This window comes from Echinops telfairi, unplaced genomic scaffold (assembly GCF_000313985.2).
Source record: "Echinops telfairi isolate 266 unplaced genomic scaffold, ASM31398v2 ScPeMD7_21;HRSCAF=78, whole genome shotgun sequence".
Classification (NCBI taxonomy): domain Eukaryota; kingdom Metazoa; phylum Chordata; class Mammalia; order Afrosoricida; family Tenrecidae; genus Echinops; species Echinops telfairi.
In genome coordinates, this window is record NW_022103918.1 from 7,946,685 (window position 1) to 7,965,236 (window position 18,552).

The 18,552-nt window shown below is 41.4% G+C and overlaps 1 protein-coding gene across 1 annotated transcript in view; it reads right to left on the minus strand.

The window, feature by feature from the left end:
* Positions 1-6,826: 6,826 nt before the first annotated feature.
* The window catches only part of GYS2 (glycogen synthase 2), a 50,488-nt gene continuing 38,762 nt past the window's right edge, over positions 6,827-18,552 (minus strand). Inside the window, exons 12-16 of the mRNA XM_030885102.2 lie at positions 17,865-17,993; positions 13,278-13,373; positions 11,880-12,043; positions 10,579-10,659; positions 6,827-8,389 (exon numbers count right to left, since the gene is read on the minus strand). Of these exons, the coding sequence (XP_030740962.1) occupies positions 8,171-8,389; positions 10,579-10,659; positions 11,880-12,043; positions 13,278-13,373; positions 17,865-17,993 (689 nt within the window). The 3' untranslated portion in view covers positions 6,827-8,170. The remainder of the gene's footprint in view (positions 8,390-10,578; positions 10,660-11,879; positions 12,044-13,277; positions 13,374-17,864; positions 17,994-18,552) is intronic.

Consider the following 18,552-nt stretch of genomic DNA (forward strand, 5'->3'; position numbering starts at 1 on the left):
ACTCTCAGTTCCTAACCTTAAAGTCAGTAGTTCAAAATCAGCAGCTGCTTCTCAGGAGAAAGATGAGGCTGTCTACTCCTGAAAAGATTTACAGTCTTGGAAACCCACAGGGTCTGTTCTACCCAGCCCTACAGGGTTGTTATGAGTTGGAATTGATTCAATGGCAGTGAGCACTGATATCTGATGAAACACATAGATTCCCTTGTCCACTGTTTGGTATAAAACTTAATTTTTTAAAATGTAAATTAACATTTTTCTTTTTAAAAACATTTCCCTTAGAATATCTTTGCCATTCTCTTGGCTTGCTTCTATCTTTAAAAAAAACCAAAGTGGACAAGAACCCATATATCCAAAAGTATTCATGTTGCATAGTTTGTATTTTAAAATAGGTGGAGCTCTGCCACAGTGCATGTATCTGTTTTAGAAAATTCCCACTCCAGGGGGACTTCCAGTCACTTTTAGCACAGTTCCAGGTGCTCCTCCCTCTTTGCTCCTAAATCCATCTTTCCCATCACTGTAAGGTCCTCAGCCTGGGCTTTCTGCCCTGGGCGTCTAGGTGGCAGCCCCCTCACTTCCCCCACGACCCCCATTGTGATTCTGTTGGTGGAAAGAGGAAGGTGCAGGGGGCTGGCATGATACTGAGTCTCCCACCGCACCCCTAAACCCACTATGCCTTGTACATTGCTGTCAATTCTCAAGTTTGCTCAGTGAACCTGCCCTTCAGGGATAGGATGTACACTTCCCTTCCCCATAACCTGTTTCTTTTTGAGTCCTTTCCTCTGGGGAAAGTATCCTCCCACAGCGAGCCAGTATCGATTTGGACCACATCTGATTATTATCAGGCTCCCTGCACATGCGAAGAAAGTCTAGCTACAACCTACAGCTGAGCAAAAGAACTTTGGTCAAGGAACCAAAGTAGCCAGAAAGAAGCCACCAGACCAACTGCACCAAGCATTTTAACTGTGTATTCACGATTATTCCTTGGACAGCTGTTACATCGTAACAAGCACTTCAATTTCCTTTATTGTGCACAAGTATAAAATGACAAATCCTATTTGGGGAAGGCTTGCGTGGTGACTCTAGTCCTGGCTGGCTTGCTCCTTGCTTGATCAGCCAAAACAAAATCTTCCTTCACTTTCACAGCTTTGTTTCTCAGCTGCCCTAAGGGTTGGTAGCAATACAATTAACTTGCAGCCAGCGTCTTTTCTTTACCTGGTTATAATAAACACACAAACGCTTATATCCTGGCTGTACTCTATTATTTCACGCTCAGGAGAAAGGGGATGGAAGAACACAGTCTGCTGTTCTGCTGTTAGACTATAAATGTCTTTCCTATCTCAAACTCACTCCCGTCGAGTCAATTCTGAGTTATCATTTATTTCTAATGTTATTTGGCTGTCAGACCATGAGAATCAGCCCTGCTTACTCCTCGCAATGCTTCCTGAATATTGGGGGGGTGGGGTGTGGGGTCACACTATGGTGGGGAGGGGCTGTACCTTCTTAAATAGATTTGTCCAGTTCCTCTTCTGAGAGGCCCTCATACTCTGCAGGGCTACTAGTATAACACTTGTAAGATGTTTACATTCTAATCAGTACATGTACAACCCAGCTACAGTGATGCTGGAACAAAAATAGCACACATGGTTAAGGAACAAAACTAGTTTCTCACAGTTCACCAAGCTCAAAGTCTACATTCAAATGGTGGCTATGGAGGAAGGGTCTTCTTTGTCTATTTCACCTTATATTAGCCAGGAGTCCCCAATTCCTTAGTGATCTGCATGTGGCATCTCCTTAACCACATCTGTGCTTATTTGTCTCTGTGTTTATACGACTCCTAACCAACTCCATGTGATCGGGTTCAGGACATCCTACAGCGATAGTGCCTCAGGAATAGCACAAGAAAATCTTCTTCCCAATGCGATCACTAGGAGCCCTGGTGACATAGGGGTTACACATTGGGCTGCTAACCACAAGGTCAGCAGTTTGAAACACGAGTGACTCTGGGGAGACAGCTAGGTCTTTCTACACCTGTAAAGCGTTATGTCCAGGAAACGCACAGGGACAGCTCTACTCTGCCCTCTGGGCTTGCTATGAGTCTGCTTCGACTCTCCAATGGTGAGTGAATGGACAGAATCACCAGCCCTTGTTTGTCAGTTTGTGGTCCTCTGGTGGCCTCTGTGTTGCTGTGACGCGAGAAGCTCTGTCACTGATATTTCCAATACCAGCAGGGTCACGCAAAGTGAACAGCAGGGCTTCCAGACCAAGAACAGATTACAAGAAAGACTAGGCTGTCCACTCCTGAGGGAGTAGCTTCTGAAGGCCTTCTGAAGAGCCCCAGGCCACTGGCAGAACTAGTGCCAGAAGGCGAGCTCCTCACACAGAAGGCACTCAACGTACGGCTCAGGAAGAGCTGCCTTCTCAGACTTGAGATGGCAATAATGGCAAGGGTGGAGTAAAGCCTTCAGGACCTTCATTTCCTGATGGGGTGTAACTCAAAATGAGAAGAAATATGGGCAAGCATATCTTAATAAGTAGAACTCAGAATGTACAAAGTATGGATCTAGGAAAATTGGAAAACAGACTGCCAATTGCTCACATGTAAGTTAAGGTTGAAACGACATAAAATTAAAACAAATCAACAACAGCCCAAATAAAAAACGCCAGTATATCCCACGTGACTTTTGAGAACATCTCAGGTGCAGATTTCTTGCAATGCACACAAATGACAGGAGACCCGATGAGCTGCGGGAGGACATCAAGAACGTCATAAAGCAAAAGGGCATTAAAAAGCCAGGAAAGAAAGAAAAGATCAAAGTGAATATTTGAAGGGACTGAAACTTGCTTTCAATTGTAGAGTAGCCAAGGCAAAACGGAAGAAACAATGACGTAAAATAGCTAAACAGAATTTGAAAGTACACATGGAGAAAACAAAAGTAAAGTATGATAATGAGAAGTGTAAAGACCTAGCGTTAGACAAGCATAAAGGAAGAACATGCTCAGCATCCATTGAACCGAATGAACTGAAGAAAAAAGTTCAAGCTTCCAGTTGTAATATTAAAAGATTCCCTGGGCCAAAATATTGAGCAGTGTAGGAAGCGTCAAAAGCAGATGGAAGGAATACACAGAGTTCCTGTACAAAAACAGTAACAAAGAAACGAGTCAGCCATTTCAACCACGTCAAGCGGGTATATGCTCCAGAAGCAATGGTACTAAAGAAAGAAGTCCAAACTGAACTGGAGGTATTAACCAAAAACAAAACAACAAAAAAAACGCCCCAGGAATTGATGATGAATACCAATTGAATTGAGTACCAATTAACAACCTGTGGTTAACAATCTTGCTTGCTGAGAGGACTTGAAGCACTTGCTGATGAAGATCCAGGTTGCAGCTTTCAGTATGGATTATAATTCAATGTAAGGAAGACCAAAATCCTCAAATTTGGCCAATAGGCAGCATCACGATAAACGGAGGAAATATTAAAGCTGTCAGAATGTTCATCTGGCTTGGATACAGAGCCAATGCTCATGGAAGCAACAGCCGACAGGTCAAATGGCGTGATGTATTAGGTAAATCTGCTACACAAGAACTCCTTAAAATGCTGAAAAGCACGGAGGTTACTTTGAGGACTAGAGTGCACCTAACCCAAGCCGTGGTGTTTTCAAACGCCTCATTGCATGTGAAAGCCGGACATTGTATCAGGAAAACCAAAGAAGAATTGATACATGTAAAGTGTGTTGCTGCAAAGCGTAGTGAAAGTACTACCACAGACTCCCAAAAGAACAGCCCGAGTGCCCCATAGAGGCAAAGACTTCACCTCCCATGCTTGGGACGTGTTCTCAGGGGTTAGGCCAGCCCTTGGAGAAGAACATTCCCACTTAGTGAAGGGGAGAGCCGGTGAGAAAGAGGCGGCCCTCGACTCGAGGGAATGGCAGCGACTGCAGCAGTGGGCTCAGTCAGAAGAACAATTGTGCGGATGGTGCAGGACCAGCGGTGGTTTGCTCTGTTGGATATAGGGTCACTGTGGGCCGTATTTCTCAAGGTGACCTGGCAACCATACCAGCACCAGTTATGAAGCACTGGAAGCCCTCACCAAACTACCTGACCAACTCTCTGGAAGCAATTCATAGTTGTACTCATTCAAAAGACAGGTGAGCCTACACAATGCATAAGACATAAAACAATAGAATTGGTATCGCATGCCAGTAAAATTTTACGGAAGAATTCAACAATGGTTTCAGAAGCATATTGATAAGGAGCTGCCAGAAATTCTACCCAGATTTTAAAAAGGATACAGAATCCCATTGCTAACATCAGATGGATCTTGCCCGAGAGCGGAGGATGGCAGAAAGCTTGTGTTTTACTGTGTAAAGACATCCGACTCTGAATCGTAACAAACGATGAGTAGCCTTGAGAAGAATGGGAATTCCAAAGCACTTAATTGTGCTCCTGCAGAACCTTTGCATGGATCAAGAGGTAGTTGTGTGAACGGAAGAAGGAAATACTGCATGGTTTAAAATCAGGAAAGGTGTGTGTCGGGGTTGTATCATCTCACCATACTTATTCCGTTTGTATGCTGAGCCCGGAGAATCTGGATTCATTGAAGAAGAACTCAGCATCATAATCACAGGAAGGCTTATTAACTACCTGTGATATGCACAATCTTGCCTGCTGAAAGTGAGGAGGACTTGAAGCACTTGCTGATGAAGATGAAGGATTAAAGCTTTCAATGCAGATTACAACTTAATTCAAAGAAAATCCTAATCTTCACAACTGGCCCGATAGGTCACATCATTCTAAATGGACAAAAGACTGAAGCTGTCCAGGATGTCACCCTGCTTATTTCTACAAGCAATGCTCAAGGAAGCAGCAGTTTAGGGACCCAACGATGCATAAATTTGCTGTACAAGATCTTTTTAAAGTGCTGAGGCCAAATGTGAGCCTGACCTAAGCCATGGTATTTTTAACTGCCTGTTATATATGTGAAAGTTGAACTTGAATAAGAGAAACTGAAGAAGTACAGTCAGAAAACTCCTGAGAGGCAAAGGAGGGCAAGAGTTTATCTCCAGCACGTTGGACATGCTATCAAAAGAGACCGGTCCCTGGAGAAGGCCACCATGCATGGAAAAGGAGAGGGGCATGGAAAAAGAGAAAGGCCCTCAATAAGATGCATTGACTTCCGCGGTTGCCATGATGGACCCAAACATAACAATTGTGAGGATGGTGCCGGACCAGACCCCGCTACCTCCTGTTGGCCATAGGGTCACTAGAGGTCAGATTCAACTCAATGGCACCTAACCACCACGGGATTGCATCCACAGGTACAGGGTTGGGATTCTGACACATACTTTATGGGGCATAATTCACTCCAGAACATACAATAAACTCTGTGTATGTAAAACCAGTTGTGTTCACCATAACTCTTATCATGGAAAGAAGTGTGGTACAGCTGAAGACACACTGACTAGACACGCATACCACTTCTCGAGTTCCTGTCTTCCAATTTATGAAGGCATCCATTATTTTTAAGGTTTCCATCTTAGTACCTCTACTTCTTCCCATAAAACCATATATGCAACTCCTGTGAATAATTCACTGTGTTAGGTATTGAATGTCACCTCCTGCTCCAGGTTCAGGGAGGTTAGGCTGAGAACAACTAACTCCGTCACTGGTCCTCTCTCACCCTCCTGTTTTCAATAGGGATTTTTGGATGCTTCAGAAACCCAAACCAAGCAGTATAGTAGTAGGGGCTTTCGTAGATGGGAAAATGTTCATACCAGTGCAGATTTTGCAGCCAGAAGCCACTAGCCCAAGGGCTTGGTGAGGGGGATGCATACCAGGTTTGATAGCCCTGTACATCCTCTTGTTGGGTAGACAGGAAATTTCCAATTCCAATCAGCTTGTTACCTCTCCAGAGAGAGATGTTATGTTAGTCTGGGTACATTAGAGAAACAACTCCACAGAAACTCATATGTATAAGAGAGAGTTTTATATAAAGGTTAAGTGCACATCAAGAAAACATCCCAACCCAGTGCTGCCCAAGGCCACAAGTCCAACATTAATCCATATGTCCAACACCAATCCACAAAGACCTCCTCCATCTCACAAAACACACACAATGACGCTGACTGCAGGAGGAAAGCCGAATCAGTGAATATGTAAGCATCTCAGCGCTGGCAGGGTTCTCCACATGGCTGCTTCAGCACCCACGGCTGCATCAGGGTAGTTCCATGTGGCTTCTTCTTGGGGATGTCTTGCAGAAGTGAGCCTTGCCAGCTGAAGCAGGGAACTGGCTAGGGCAGCTGCACCCTGGTCCGGCCATCATAAAACAAGAGACCCAAGAACTAGAAAGGTGAGGCTCACCGAGCCATTTATCCCTCTGCCCTTCAATTAAGCCCACATGTGTTTATCGGCCAGGTTGGCACAATTAACTACCTCAGATGTCAAGGTCACCTAGTAGAGGTGCTCTTGGTATCTCCCTACCAGGCTTTGCCAATCTGCGGGGAAAGGACAAAAGACGGAAACAAAGGGAGGGAGGCAAGTGGTGGCAGCTGTCCAGATTGGGGGGTGAGGGTGGGGGACAAGTACAGAGTGGAAGGCTTCATTTCTACCAAACCAAAGCAGACCAGACCAGACCAGACCAAACCAAACTAAAGCTTAGCTGTCAACAAGTCCATCTGATTAATAGTGACACCTTATTGGAGTAAAGTGGCCCGCAGAGTGTTTTCAATGGTTTGTTTTTAGGCGGAAGTAGATTGCTCATTTTTTCTTCCAAGGTTCACAGGTAAGCTTGAACATTCCACATATAATCACTGTCAAGAGCCTTCCATATGTTATCTTAGTTTAATGTCATTTTTAAAGTACATAATACATTGTCGGTAATTGAAACCTTTAAATACTGGTGCATTTATTAATTCAGATTTATGAATGTATCATCTGTGAATTTCAAACCTTTTAAGAATAGACACAGTATATTAAGCAATAGAAAAATGGTTAGAGTCAGGAAAGACGAAATCTTTCTATCATGAATTTTAACAAGAATTCTAGATTTCTGAACTTGCGTTTTAAATATACCATAGGACCTGGATTTAAAGAGTCATTTTCTTGTGGATTTGATCCTCTGAAAAACGAGATAGAAAATGAAGGGTTCTGATTCTTGTGGAAAATATTCATGGCAAGACCTAACTTGTTGCTGTCAAATCAACTTTGACTCACGTCAAGTGCCGAGTAGACTGCAGCCTTTTGAAAACAGACCGCCAGGCCTTTCTACCAAGGCACTTCAGGGTAGAGAAGTCCGGTCAGAGTGCCCCTTAGCCGAGGTTGAGCAGACCTCCTTAGGAGGAGGAGAGACCGATCCCTGGAGAAGGGAGGACATTAGTGTGGCAAAGGGAGGGCAGCGAAGGAGAGGAAGACACCCAATGCGATGGGTGGCCCTGCGGCGGCAACCAGGGGCTGAAGCACAGGAACAGTTGTGAGGAGGCGCGGGACCAGGCAACCTTTCGTTCTGTCGTGCACGGGTCACAACGGGTGGGAACGGCCTCGATGGCACCTAACAACAACAAAGATGCTCCTGAAAAGACCCATGTTGGTGGTGGTGTAAGTTCGCAGGTCGGACCGGCCTCAGAGAGTTTTCTTGGATCCAATCTTTCCTGAAGCCGCTCACCTGGGCCTTGTCCCTCAGAACCTCTGGGAAGGTTTGAACTGCCCACCTTTTATTTCAAAATAGAGGAAGTTGACATTGATGGTAAGAGGGGACCCTTTTGTGGGGACATGGGAGACTTCCTGGTTCGGGCACAGAAGCTGTCTCCCTTACAGAGCAAAGGGTCACCGTGACGAGCAACATAAGCACAAGGAGAAGAATGAATCGCATTGCTCCAAACAACTACTTAGAAAATATCCTCTAATTTATGACTCTTTCCCATGTCGAGGTTTCCTGGGGGAAATAACTAGGATTTCATTTTGGGAATCGCCAAAATGCTGTTCATTTAATCTCCTTCACTTTTTAAGCAGAGAATAAATTCCATTGAATACATTTCTTAGAGGAAGATTAAAATTATGGCATTTTTATCCCTTGAAATGATCACTCTTATGTTATTTTAAAATTAGCTCTGTTCGTTCACAGAAAAATGTCGCGTCGGTACTGGCGCGTGGCTCTGTGCCTCACATGAGGAATTCAGTTCTTAGATTCACCGTGGAGCTTTTTCTTGCTATGAGGGATATGACCCAGGGAAAATGGCGACTTGATATTTAATCGGTCCCTGGCAGCCTCCTCTTCCTCATCGTATCGCTCATCCTCATTATCTTCCACGTCACTGCTCTGAGGACTGGAGGCTTGAGACCAGGAAGGGGAAGGTGGTACTGAGGAAGGCCTCGGGTATTTAAATCCTTCTGTCTGTCAGAGACACAAACAAGGCATCGATGTTAGAAAGATTTGCTGGATTTCAATAGTGTTTGTGCTCATTTAATAAAAGATGGAACCGGATTACTTTTGTGGTATGTTCACGTACTATTAGCTTTGTTTTATTTTGATTCTGTTACCTGCAAGCTCAGGAGTGATGAAGTAAATACACAGGATCCTTTATCAAGTACTATTTTGTGCCAGGTGCTACATAAATGTCATGTTATTTAATCTTTGAAATGATGATATGGTAAATCTATTCTTCCCATTTAAAAAAAATAACTGAAAATTTAGAGATGTGAAATAAATAACACAAGGTCAGAGAGCACTTCCTGTTGTAAGGAGCTATTTCTTTTCCCTATCATTTTGAAAAGCAGTGTTATTCTCATTCTCAAGTGTAATTGAGTAATATGATCCTATTATCTGTCTAGAGCCAAGATTTGGCTCAGCACTGTGATGACATCAGAGCCTGTCACCTCAAGGTGCATTACTGGTAGAAGCATCCTTTGCATTTGCTCGACAAACTTTCAGGACATGGGAACCTGGACATGCCATAAACAGATATTACTAGAATCATGGAAGCTAAGCTATTGAGTTGGCTGAATTATTGAGTTAAGTTGCTCCTATTTCAGTTAATCCAATTAACCAAAATCACTATCACTACAATTCATCACAATGCACATCTAATTAGGATTCATTGAGATAATCCATCTAGTAAGGACTTACGGAGTACTATGTGGCAGGTACTCTAATCCTACTTAGACCATAAAGATTACAATAATGTATTTACTGCCCTCTAAGCATGCATGTTTGCAGCAAGAAACATATATATAAAGGTGTCATGACAGTCTCCACTCTGTATTTAAATAGTTTTTATACATTATTATAATATTATGCATACACAGTCACTTCAAGTTTCAGCTACTTTCCCCTGGAAGTGGAACCAAAAGTAATGAGTCTTGCATCTTGGCTCTGGCTCAGTGTAGGCACTCAATACATATCAGTAGATTATGTAGTAAATTGATAAATAGAATGGAATTATTCTCTAGTAGAGCGAACCTCTCTAAGCAATAAACTCTCTGACTGCTAGAATCGGAAAAGTGGGAGCTGGACTATCTAGGTAAAATATTAAGACATTTTCTTAATACTTCTTTTTTATTCTCTGTGCAAAAATTTGACCCTGGGTTAGCTTTCTAGGTTGGTTCTCCTTGAAACCCAATATAGGTGGGAATTGGTTGTGTTATTAGGGAAAGTTATTTATGATAAAGTGACCCTGATAGATCATTCTATCTGAACTCTATCTCTAAGTACATGGAGAAGATCCTAACTTTGGGGTGTCCTGAATGCAGGGACACTTGTCCTGGGCATTGTCCATGTGGGGAACATGAACACTTCTCTGTGGAGATTTATTTATGAGATATTATTTATTTATTTATGAGATTTGTTTATGAGACATTATGGCTCCTGTGGGATATGGAACTTCTAATCTCAGGCAGATCCCATACCGTATAGTCTCAGTCTCATAGTCCTAAACCTGAGCTGTCACCTGCTGAATAGGGGGAGGGGAGGCGAAGAACAGATCATTCTAGAGGGCTGTGTAGCATGCTTCAAGGATTCTTCCCCCAGAAGAGAAATGCCTGATGCTAGTTACCCTGCTTCCAGTTCTTTCCTGTCTTATACCCATCTGAGTGAATTAGATGACAAGGTGGTGTATGTTAATCTTGTAAATATAAATATCTACTCGATCCTTTTGATACCTCTGCCTCCAGTGAGCACTACAAAACAGGGCAAAAATACCTCTGTTCTTCAATTGCCCCTGTAGAGCTTGAATTCAATGGATATTATTCTTATCAAATGGTCTCCAAATGTAAACATTTCCTTTGATAGCAAATTCAGCTCCTGACAAGGTAGTCCAGTTTATTTTTTAACAACCCATAAATATGCATGTCTAATTGAACCGTTTCAAGCAGTAATAGAAGGAGCGTTTTACCCAGATAGTCAGACCTCAGGTAGATGACTATGAATTTATCCCACCCATGGGGCTATCAGTACCCCCTCTCTGCTTTGGAACATCTTTGAAGAAGTATAGCAGTTTGTCTTTTGAGCCACTCCAACATGAGAAGACACTGGAATGAGCACCGATGAGAAGTCTAGGTTCGAAGCGGCCTGCATGGAACAGTTACCGATGGAGGGGACGTGGGCTCCACATGAAACACGTCTGGGAAAGCTCTGCTCAGCGTCAGCCGTCTGGCATGCTGGTAATACTACGACAGAAACCCGAAAGCAAGTTTAAGAAACAACAGCCAGTCACACGAGCCTCTTCTCCTACCTATGCAATTCGCATTTTAAAGTGGTAACAGGACCTACCCTTCAATTTGAGAAACAGAGCAAATTACAATGTACAGTTTTAAATTCATAAGCAAAGGAATATCACAGAAGGTGAGGGGTGGAGGGAAGCGGAGTCACGCTTGCCATGCACGGTTCTGCTTGGAGCACTAAACCCAAACCCGAGCCAAAGTCACTACCATGGAGTTATTCTGACTCGGGGGGGTCCTACAGGGGTCCACAGAGGAGCATTGTCCTGTAGGTTTTTGAAACTATAACTCTTTAGGGAGTAGAAAGCTTCATCTTTCTCTCTTGGTGGTTTTGAACTGCCGATCTTGTGGTTAGCAGCTGAACACATAACCAACTACACCACTAAGGATCCTCTTCATTGAGCACTAAAGTAACTGAAAATGCTCATTTCATTCTCCAAAGAAGCAGTGTGACATGGGACACGATTGGGCTTGCATGTCAAACAAAGTGATTTTTATCCCGTGTGTGACTGAGCTAGGAATCATAACGTCTAAAGGTTTTCTCTTTCTGCTTTCTTTATCAAATGGAGATTATAAAATTAATCATCTAGTGTTGTAACGAGCACTGGCACTGGTGCTTATAGATCTCAATAACTGGCCACATTCAGCATTTAGTCAGGAGAGTGTAACAGTATGTAAGTAGATATGTGAAGGCAAAGCCCATTATTTATATTAAATCATTCAGTGCTAAGATCTGGGTGTTTATAAACATCACATACCATTTTAAGGAGGTATTTACTATTCCTCTAATTTTCAATAGAGTTTCACTCTCATCCCCAAAGCTAATAGATCAATATGATCCCACACTCTGTAGAATGACTCAAATAGGACCTTTTCCCTTGACATTTCTCTTTTTCATGAAACATTTATGCATGCCTGCAATACCTCACGTTAAGCAATGATATCAAATTAACTAATGTGGTTAGGACTAGATCTTGATAGACTTAAAATCTGGAGATACAGATTTAGGATTTCGCAAGCTCATATTAAGTTCAAGGGTACAGGAAAACATTACTGAGATTTTAATATTTTTTGATATTGAGTTGACTTACAGATTATAACTAGAATCAACACTACATCCCAGTAGAATTTGGAAAGGGATCCTACGGGATCATAACACACTTGCTTACTCTGCCTAAATATCTCCAGTCCAGAAGATCCGAGAGCCTCTCCGTTCTGTTTCTCTGGATAATTCTTTGACGGCGTGATTGTTTGCAGAATCCATAGAGAAACTGAGTCAGCTGGTTGCAAGAATCGTCTGGTGAGCGGAAGCGCCTGTCAACAATGTAAATACCTGAAAGGCATGAAAGTCAAGGACAGGTGAAAGTCATGCTGAACCATTTTCTATCATATTCATCAGTATTTCCTTGAGCTGAACTTAGACCACATGCGTCTTCCACTCTCACTCTTCATATCTCCTCTGCTGTGTCCTTCTGGGGTTTTATGTCCTCTCGATTTTTTTTCTAATGACTTACAACCAACTATCAAGGACATATAGTTCACAAAGGAGGTTTGCCAAAGGTGAGGGCTCTTGGATCAGTGATTCCTGGCGGCATTGGCCTTAGCCAGAATCAGGACAGGAGCTCCAGGGATTTTTGTTTTGTTTTTTAAGTTCCACCGTCTTTCCATTGTGCAGTCATAGCTGAGAAACATGGCCTTGGCCTGAAGAGAGAGGACTCTTGATGGTGCAACTAAATAAGATTCAAGGGAATTGGCAATGCTGATAGGTAGAGACTCCATCCGATTCTATCTAACCTTGCTGTGAGGCAACAAAGACGTAGATGCTGATAGGTGCAGACCCCTGCCATCTTAGACACTTTAAGTGATTTCTGTGAATGTGCAGAACAATACCACTGAGCAATATAGGAACTCTGACACCCTGGCTGGTCCCTGGGTGGTGCAAAGAGCACACTGACTGGACGTTGGCAGTTCAAATCCACACTGAGTCGCTTGGGGATAAACACGTTTGGCAATCTATTTTCAAAAACCCGGCCTCTGAAAACACTGTGGCACGCAGTTCCACTCAAGCACACGGGTTGGCTAGAGTGGAAGTGGACTCCATGGACCCATAGCTCTATGGTTATGCCGGCTCTTTAATGGTAACAACACCTACGAGAGGGCCAAACTCATGCTGAGAAAAAAAAAAATGGGGAAGGGGAGTAAGACAAAGCATTGCCCAAACTTGGCGCTCTGTTTCTAGTTTTCAGCTACATCTTTAAGTTTACATAGTATCACACAGTTTCCTGCCTTCTGACTCAGATTCATAACAATCATCCTACCAAGCGGAGTAGACCTGCCCTTTGAGCATCCGGACTGTTCATCTCCGGGGAGCAGCAGCCGATGAGTTCGTCGATGCATAAGCCACATATACCATTAGGGTTCTTTCACCAAACAAAAAAAATATAAACACTAATTTAACTATCAGGCAAGTTTCTTTGGCTAAACCTCAGTACTCCTCGGGTGAGAAAGACGGTTTAGTTTTCTTCAACCTCACTTCCCCGGGATTGAAGTCCGGCTGAAAAGCTCACCGTAGGCAGTGGGATCAGCCACGTGCTCCTGCATGAAGCAGCCAAAGCCGGAAAGGTTGGTTGTCACGCTGGGGATGCCCATCACGGTGCATTCAGCTGAGAGAGAGAGAGAGAGAGTGAGAGAGAGTGAGAGAGAGAGAGAGAGAGACCAAGGCGGGGCTTCAGATCAGCTTCTTCATCTCTTGAAAAGGTAAAAATAGCCCTCTCGCTGCCATTCTGTCAATTCTGACTCGTAGTGACCCTACAGGACAGGGTAAAACAGCCTGCGGGGGTTTCTGAGACTGTAACACTTGATGGCATTAAAAAAGCCTTGTCTTTCTCCCACAAAGTGGCTAGTGGTCTTGAACTAGGGATCTTTTAGGTAGCAGCCCAGACCATAACCAGGGCTTCTAGTGAAAACAGCCCTAGTCCACCCCCTAATATTGGTGTTAACTTGGTGCTAGATGCTGCCCTAAGCTCTTCATAGATATTAATTCATTTAATCTACTGAACAACCATTTGGAATGAGGGAATCACTATCCCTATTTTACAAGTGAAGAAATAAAGGCACAGAGAATTTAAATAACTTGCCCAACCTCACAGAGCCAGGGAAGTAGTCGAGTTGGGATTTGAAGCTACATACAACACCAGAGCTCTTGCCCATAACAGCAAAGTTACATCATCGGGTTTGACTTTTTGGATCATTCATAGCCTGTGTCCCTTGGTATTTGGGTAATGCTTTTGAAATAGGTGAAATAGGAGACTATTGATTTCTCCCTTCCACATGTCCCTCCAAGATACTTGAAACCTATTTTCCACAAAATATATGCTTTCAAAAAGATATTCTTCTCAAGAATATCTGCATTACCATGCAGAATTTATATTTTATTAGAAAATCACTCTTGATTATTAATGGGAATGAATTTAAAGAATAAAAACATTTCCATCATCCATACAGTCATGCCTCTTAGACCATAGCCTTACCTGCTTCTCTGCAAGTATTTCATCTTGGCTTAGTTCAATAGCCTGCACACAGTAATCTTTTTGGAGTAGGGTAGGGAATATGGATAAGGACTATCAGCCCTTTTAGAATCTGATAAAAACTCTGGAACCCCCCCCAGGGAGGCTGGCGATCTTGTACAAATATGCATATACAAGTTCATTGGTGATTTCATGAAAGTATACAAATGCTTATTTCCTTATTAAATACTCATTAACACACTATATAGTAAATATCTAGTACAGTCCTCATGTAAGTACAGTAAAAATACATTAATGTCATAAAATAATTGTTTATATTCAACAGATTTTCTAAGAATGCAAAACACAGGTTTAAATGAACACTTTCTGAGATGAGTCATATCTAGGATTATTTGAAAAAATTAGCTATCTAATATGGTAAAACCAAACATCCTATCAGAGGTGTTGTTATTTCTCTAACAATGTAAGGTTAAGTACAGAATGACCAACTCAAGTTAGTTAATTTTAAGTGGAGAACTACTCATTCACTATGGATTACACCTACTGCTCACTTATTGGCCATCTTATTAACTGACATTTTGAATTTATGACAATTTTTTAAAAAGCTACTACCTGACTATTTTGCACATCAGTGACCAATGCTGAGGTACAAGGCAAGAGTAATGGCTATCATGGTTAAGGTTGTGTGTCAACCCCACTGAATGTTTTGCCAGTTAGATAGTAATGTAATTTGGCAGTTGTGTAATGGTATATTCAGTCTTCTTATTTTGTGACCTGATGTGGTCATCCTCCATTTTTGTATAACATCAATTTCTTCTTCATAACTAGCTGGTCTTTTGAACCTAACCATGTTGATTTGTGAGGAATGTGTGCATTCTTCAAACTTCTTTTCTCTTCTGCTTATATTTTTTTAAAATAGCATTTTAAATAATTCTATGGACATATAATTCACATATCATAAATTTACGTAGTTCGATCATATTCAAAATAATGGTGTAATCATCAACCAATCAATTTAGGATATTTCTTCTTTCTTGTACTCCTTTGTTGCAAAGTCTCCCTTCTCCACCATGCCCCTAGGAAACTGTAAATCCAGATGCTGTCTCTGTAGATTTTCCTATCCTGGATTTCATATAAAGAAAAACATACAAAGTTCAAGCAAAAGCAAACAAATAACCCAACAGCAAAGACAGAAAAAAACCCAGAAAAGTCTCAATTGAAAAGAAAGCACAAAATATTAAAACCTGGAACAAGTAAATATTGAATCAAAAGGGAGATCAAATGACAAGGTATCACATTTTAATCTAACTACAAGGACAGTGATCCACCCTACAATGCACTCCATCTGATAATAGGCCCTCCCCATCCCTGGTCCATTGCCTCAGGGGTGTCACCAGCGGGTGAGTCCCTTGCAAACGAGCCCCTGAAAATGGATTTTGCGCTTTCATTGTCATCCATAGGCTCCTGCAAACTGGGTGCTCACATTTTAGGCTCTAATACAACTCCAAGTTTATATTTTATTACTTACAATCTTGGATTACATAGGCCCGTGTGCTTCTTGTGTGTGGACTTAGCAGACACCTCACTTAGATGACTGCTTATTTGAAGATAAGCCTTGATGACCCAGACACGACGCTTTCTGATAGTCAGGCACCATCTGCTTTCTCCACCACACTTTGCTATAGCACCCAGTGATCTCTTCATAAAGGCAGGTATTCAGTAGGCCAGGTCACAAGAACTAAATATTCTTAGATTTGTGCTATGATTAAGTGCAAGCTTAAAATCCATTCATACATCTATGACTTATATATGTCTCTAGTTCGCCTTAGAGATGTAATTATTATTTTATCTGGAACATTGTAAATCATCCCATGGGCCATATAGTAGCTACATTGATATGGTTATTAATTTATCCAAAGGTATAGAATGTAAAATACTGTTGAGAAAAGGAAAGCGTACATATATGACAGTTTTAAGACAAAAATGCATAGAGTGTTGATTTGTACAGATTAACTACTTAGGTGACTAGACACTGTTTTCACAAGCAATGAGCATTGGAGATAAGGCAAATCTTTCAATAACGCTCCTTCACAAAGGCGGAACTATGCCTGGTGGGCATGTCATAAAAAGGCGAAGAGAATATGAGGATAGCAAAACATGGCCATCTTGAGTTGCCATTTATTGGGAACCCTCAAAGCAAAACATTTGGCTCAAATTCCAATGACTTCCACATCTGTCATTTTGGGACAGTAGTTGTCTGCCTCTTCTCACATTAGGGTGTTTCAGCCTTAAGCGTCTCTTCAGCTCATCTTTTAAAATATCTTGAGCCTTTACTTCCTAGATGTACCTCCCCTATCATTTTTTACTATTAGATTTAACTTTGTCCTATAAACTAACATTTTTGCTGGAAAGTCTGCTTTTAGTTGTGCGGTATTTCCTTACCCAACATACATTCCCTTTCCATGTGCCCTAGTCACTCATGCATTTGGATGTGTGCTCTCCTTCCCCTTAGACTTCTGATAATCCATTGTGTTGTTCATCAGAAATAATAGAAAAGAGGACCAAAAATAAAGTTTTAAGTTCATGAATGAGCTGAGTGTTTTATGCATCTCAAAAACTACTCAACACTTTAAGATAACATGTGGATTAAGCCTCCAGTGAATTCCCTCTGACCATTGACCAGGGATGTGAATAGTCTTGCTATCAGACAGAGTGTATTAGAAATGGATTAGTGCAAATGTCATTAGGTTAAAATTTAACACTTTGTCATTTGTTCTCCTTTTTGACCCTATTTTAAATTTCTTCTAGCACTTACTATTTTATTCTTTCTTTTCAATTGAGGTTTTCTTCTGTTATTGTTGTTAGATTGTTGTTATTGTTGTTATGTTTTTTAAAATATGAAATCCAAGAAGGATAAATCTATAGAGGCAGTAACTGGATTAATGGTTTCATCCAGCTGTAGCAGGGGAGGTTGGGCGGGGGGAGTGAGGAGCTACTAAATGATATAAGAATGAAGAAAATGTTCTGATATTCATTGTGATGGTTGCAAATTATCTCCTAATACAGTTAAATTATGTTTTATGTGAAATATATGTCAATAAAACTCTTAAAATAGAAAAAGAGAGGAGGAGAGCTTCTTGATGGAACAACGTAAATGGAAAATACCTACAAACTGCATTAACTTTTTTTGTTGAGGAATAAGGAAGTAAAGAAAACTTTTCACTATAAATCTTTTTATAGTAAGTGGTTCTTTATGTGTATATATTAACTATTAAAACTTAAATATCACAGTTAATTTTTCTTTAAAAGTATTCTTATGAAATAAGTTTTAAAATGAAATATTGTTAGTAATTTTTCTCATATGAACCCTATTTGTAGTCAATTTCTTGAATATAAGATACCAGTAGAAAGAACTAGATAGTGTTCTTTTTATTTAGAATACAATGAGATAATGACTCCTACTCATTAATATATGTTCAACCAGAGCCCTGTATAGTTATATAACTTTGTTCTTATTCTTAGATCAGGACCTAAGAAGTATAAAATTGAAACCTGAGATAGATTTACCCCAAATTATTTTAAAGGCAAGTTTCAAAATAGAAATCTTAATATATGCATGTTACATACCTGGAGTATAGCCCCAGGGTTCATAGTATGATGGAAATACCCCAAGATGACAGCCTCTGACAAACTCTTCATAATCCATGGGTAATAACGGGCTGGTGGAGGATAAGAACTCTGGGTGCAGAATCACCTAACAAAAGAACATTCACATAAGCCAAAAACATCTTATAATTTGATTAGATAATAAGGGAAAGGCCTGGTATTAAAGAAGAAACATATAACATGAACGTGGGTCAACAGGAAGGTTTCTTAAACATGTGGTTTCAGAACAGTCCTTAGAATTGGAACAAAAAGAAGTAAGAGTCAGTCAGAATCTACAAATTGGGGGCAGCAAAGAGAGTCACATATATTGGATTCTCAATTAGGTCACCTGCTAAAAGTGAAAGGTAGAAAGAGAAAGTAGGAGCATTGAAATGATTGATAAAAGCTGTGACAATGTAGACTTGAAGACAGTTCAATGGAATTGAGTAGGGCTGAATAATTCACTGTTCACATATTCCCCCGGGTTCCCGACACTGAGCACAGTGCCTACAATATGGGAGGCTCTCAGTAAAAAGACGAAGATCCACAGTGGCAGGAATTAGTTCCTTGCGGGGCCAGCCCCAATCCCAACTACATGGACACTTGCCCTTCCCCCAGAAGAATTTATTTCAGAGGACAGCACTGAAGCTGCAGGTCAGGGAGAGGGACA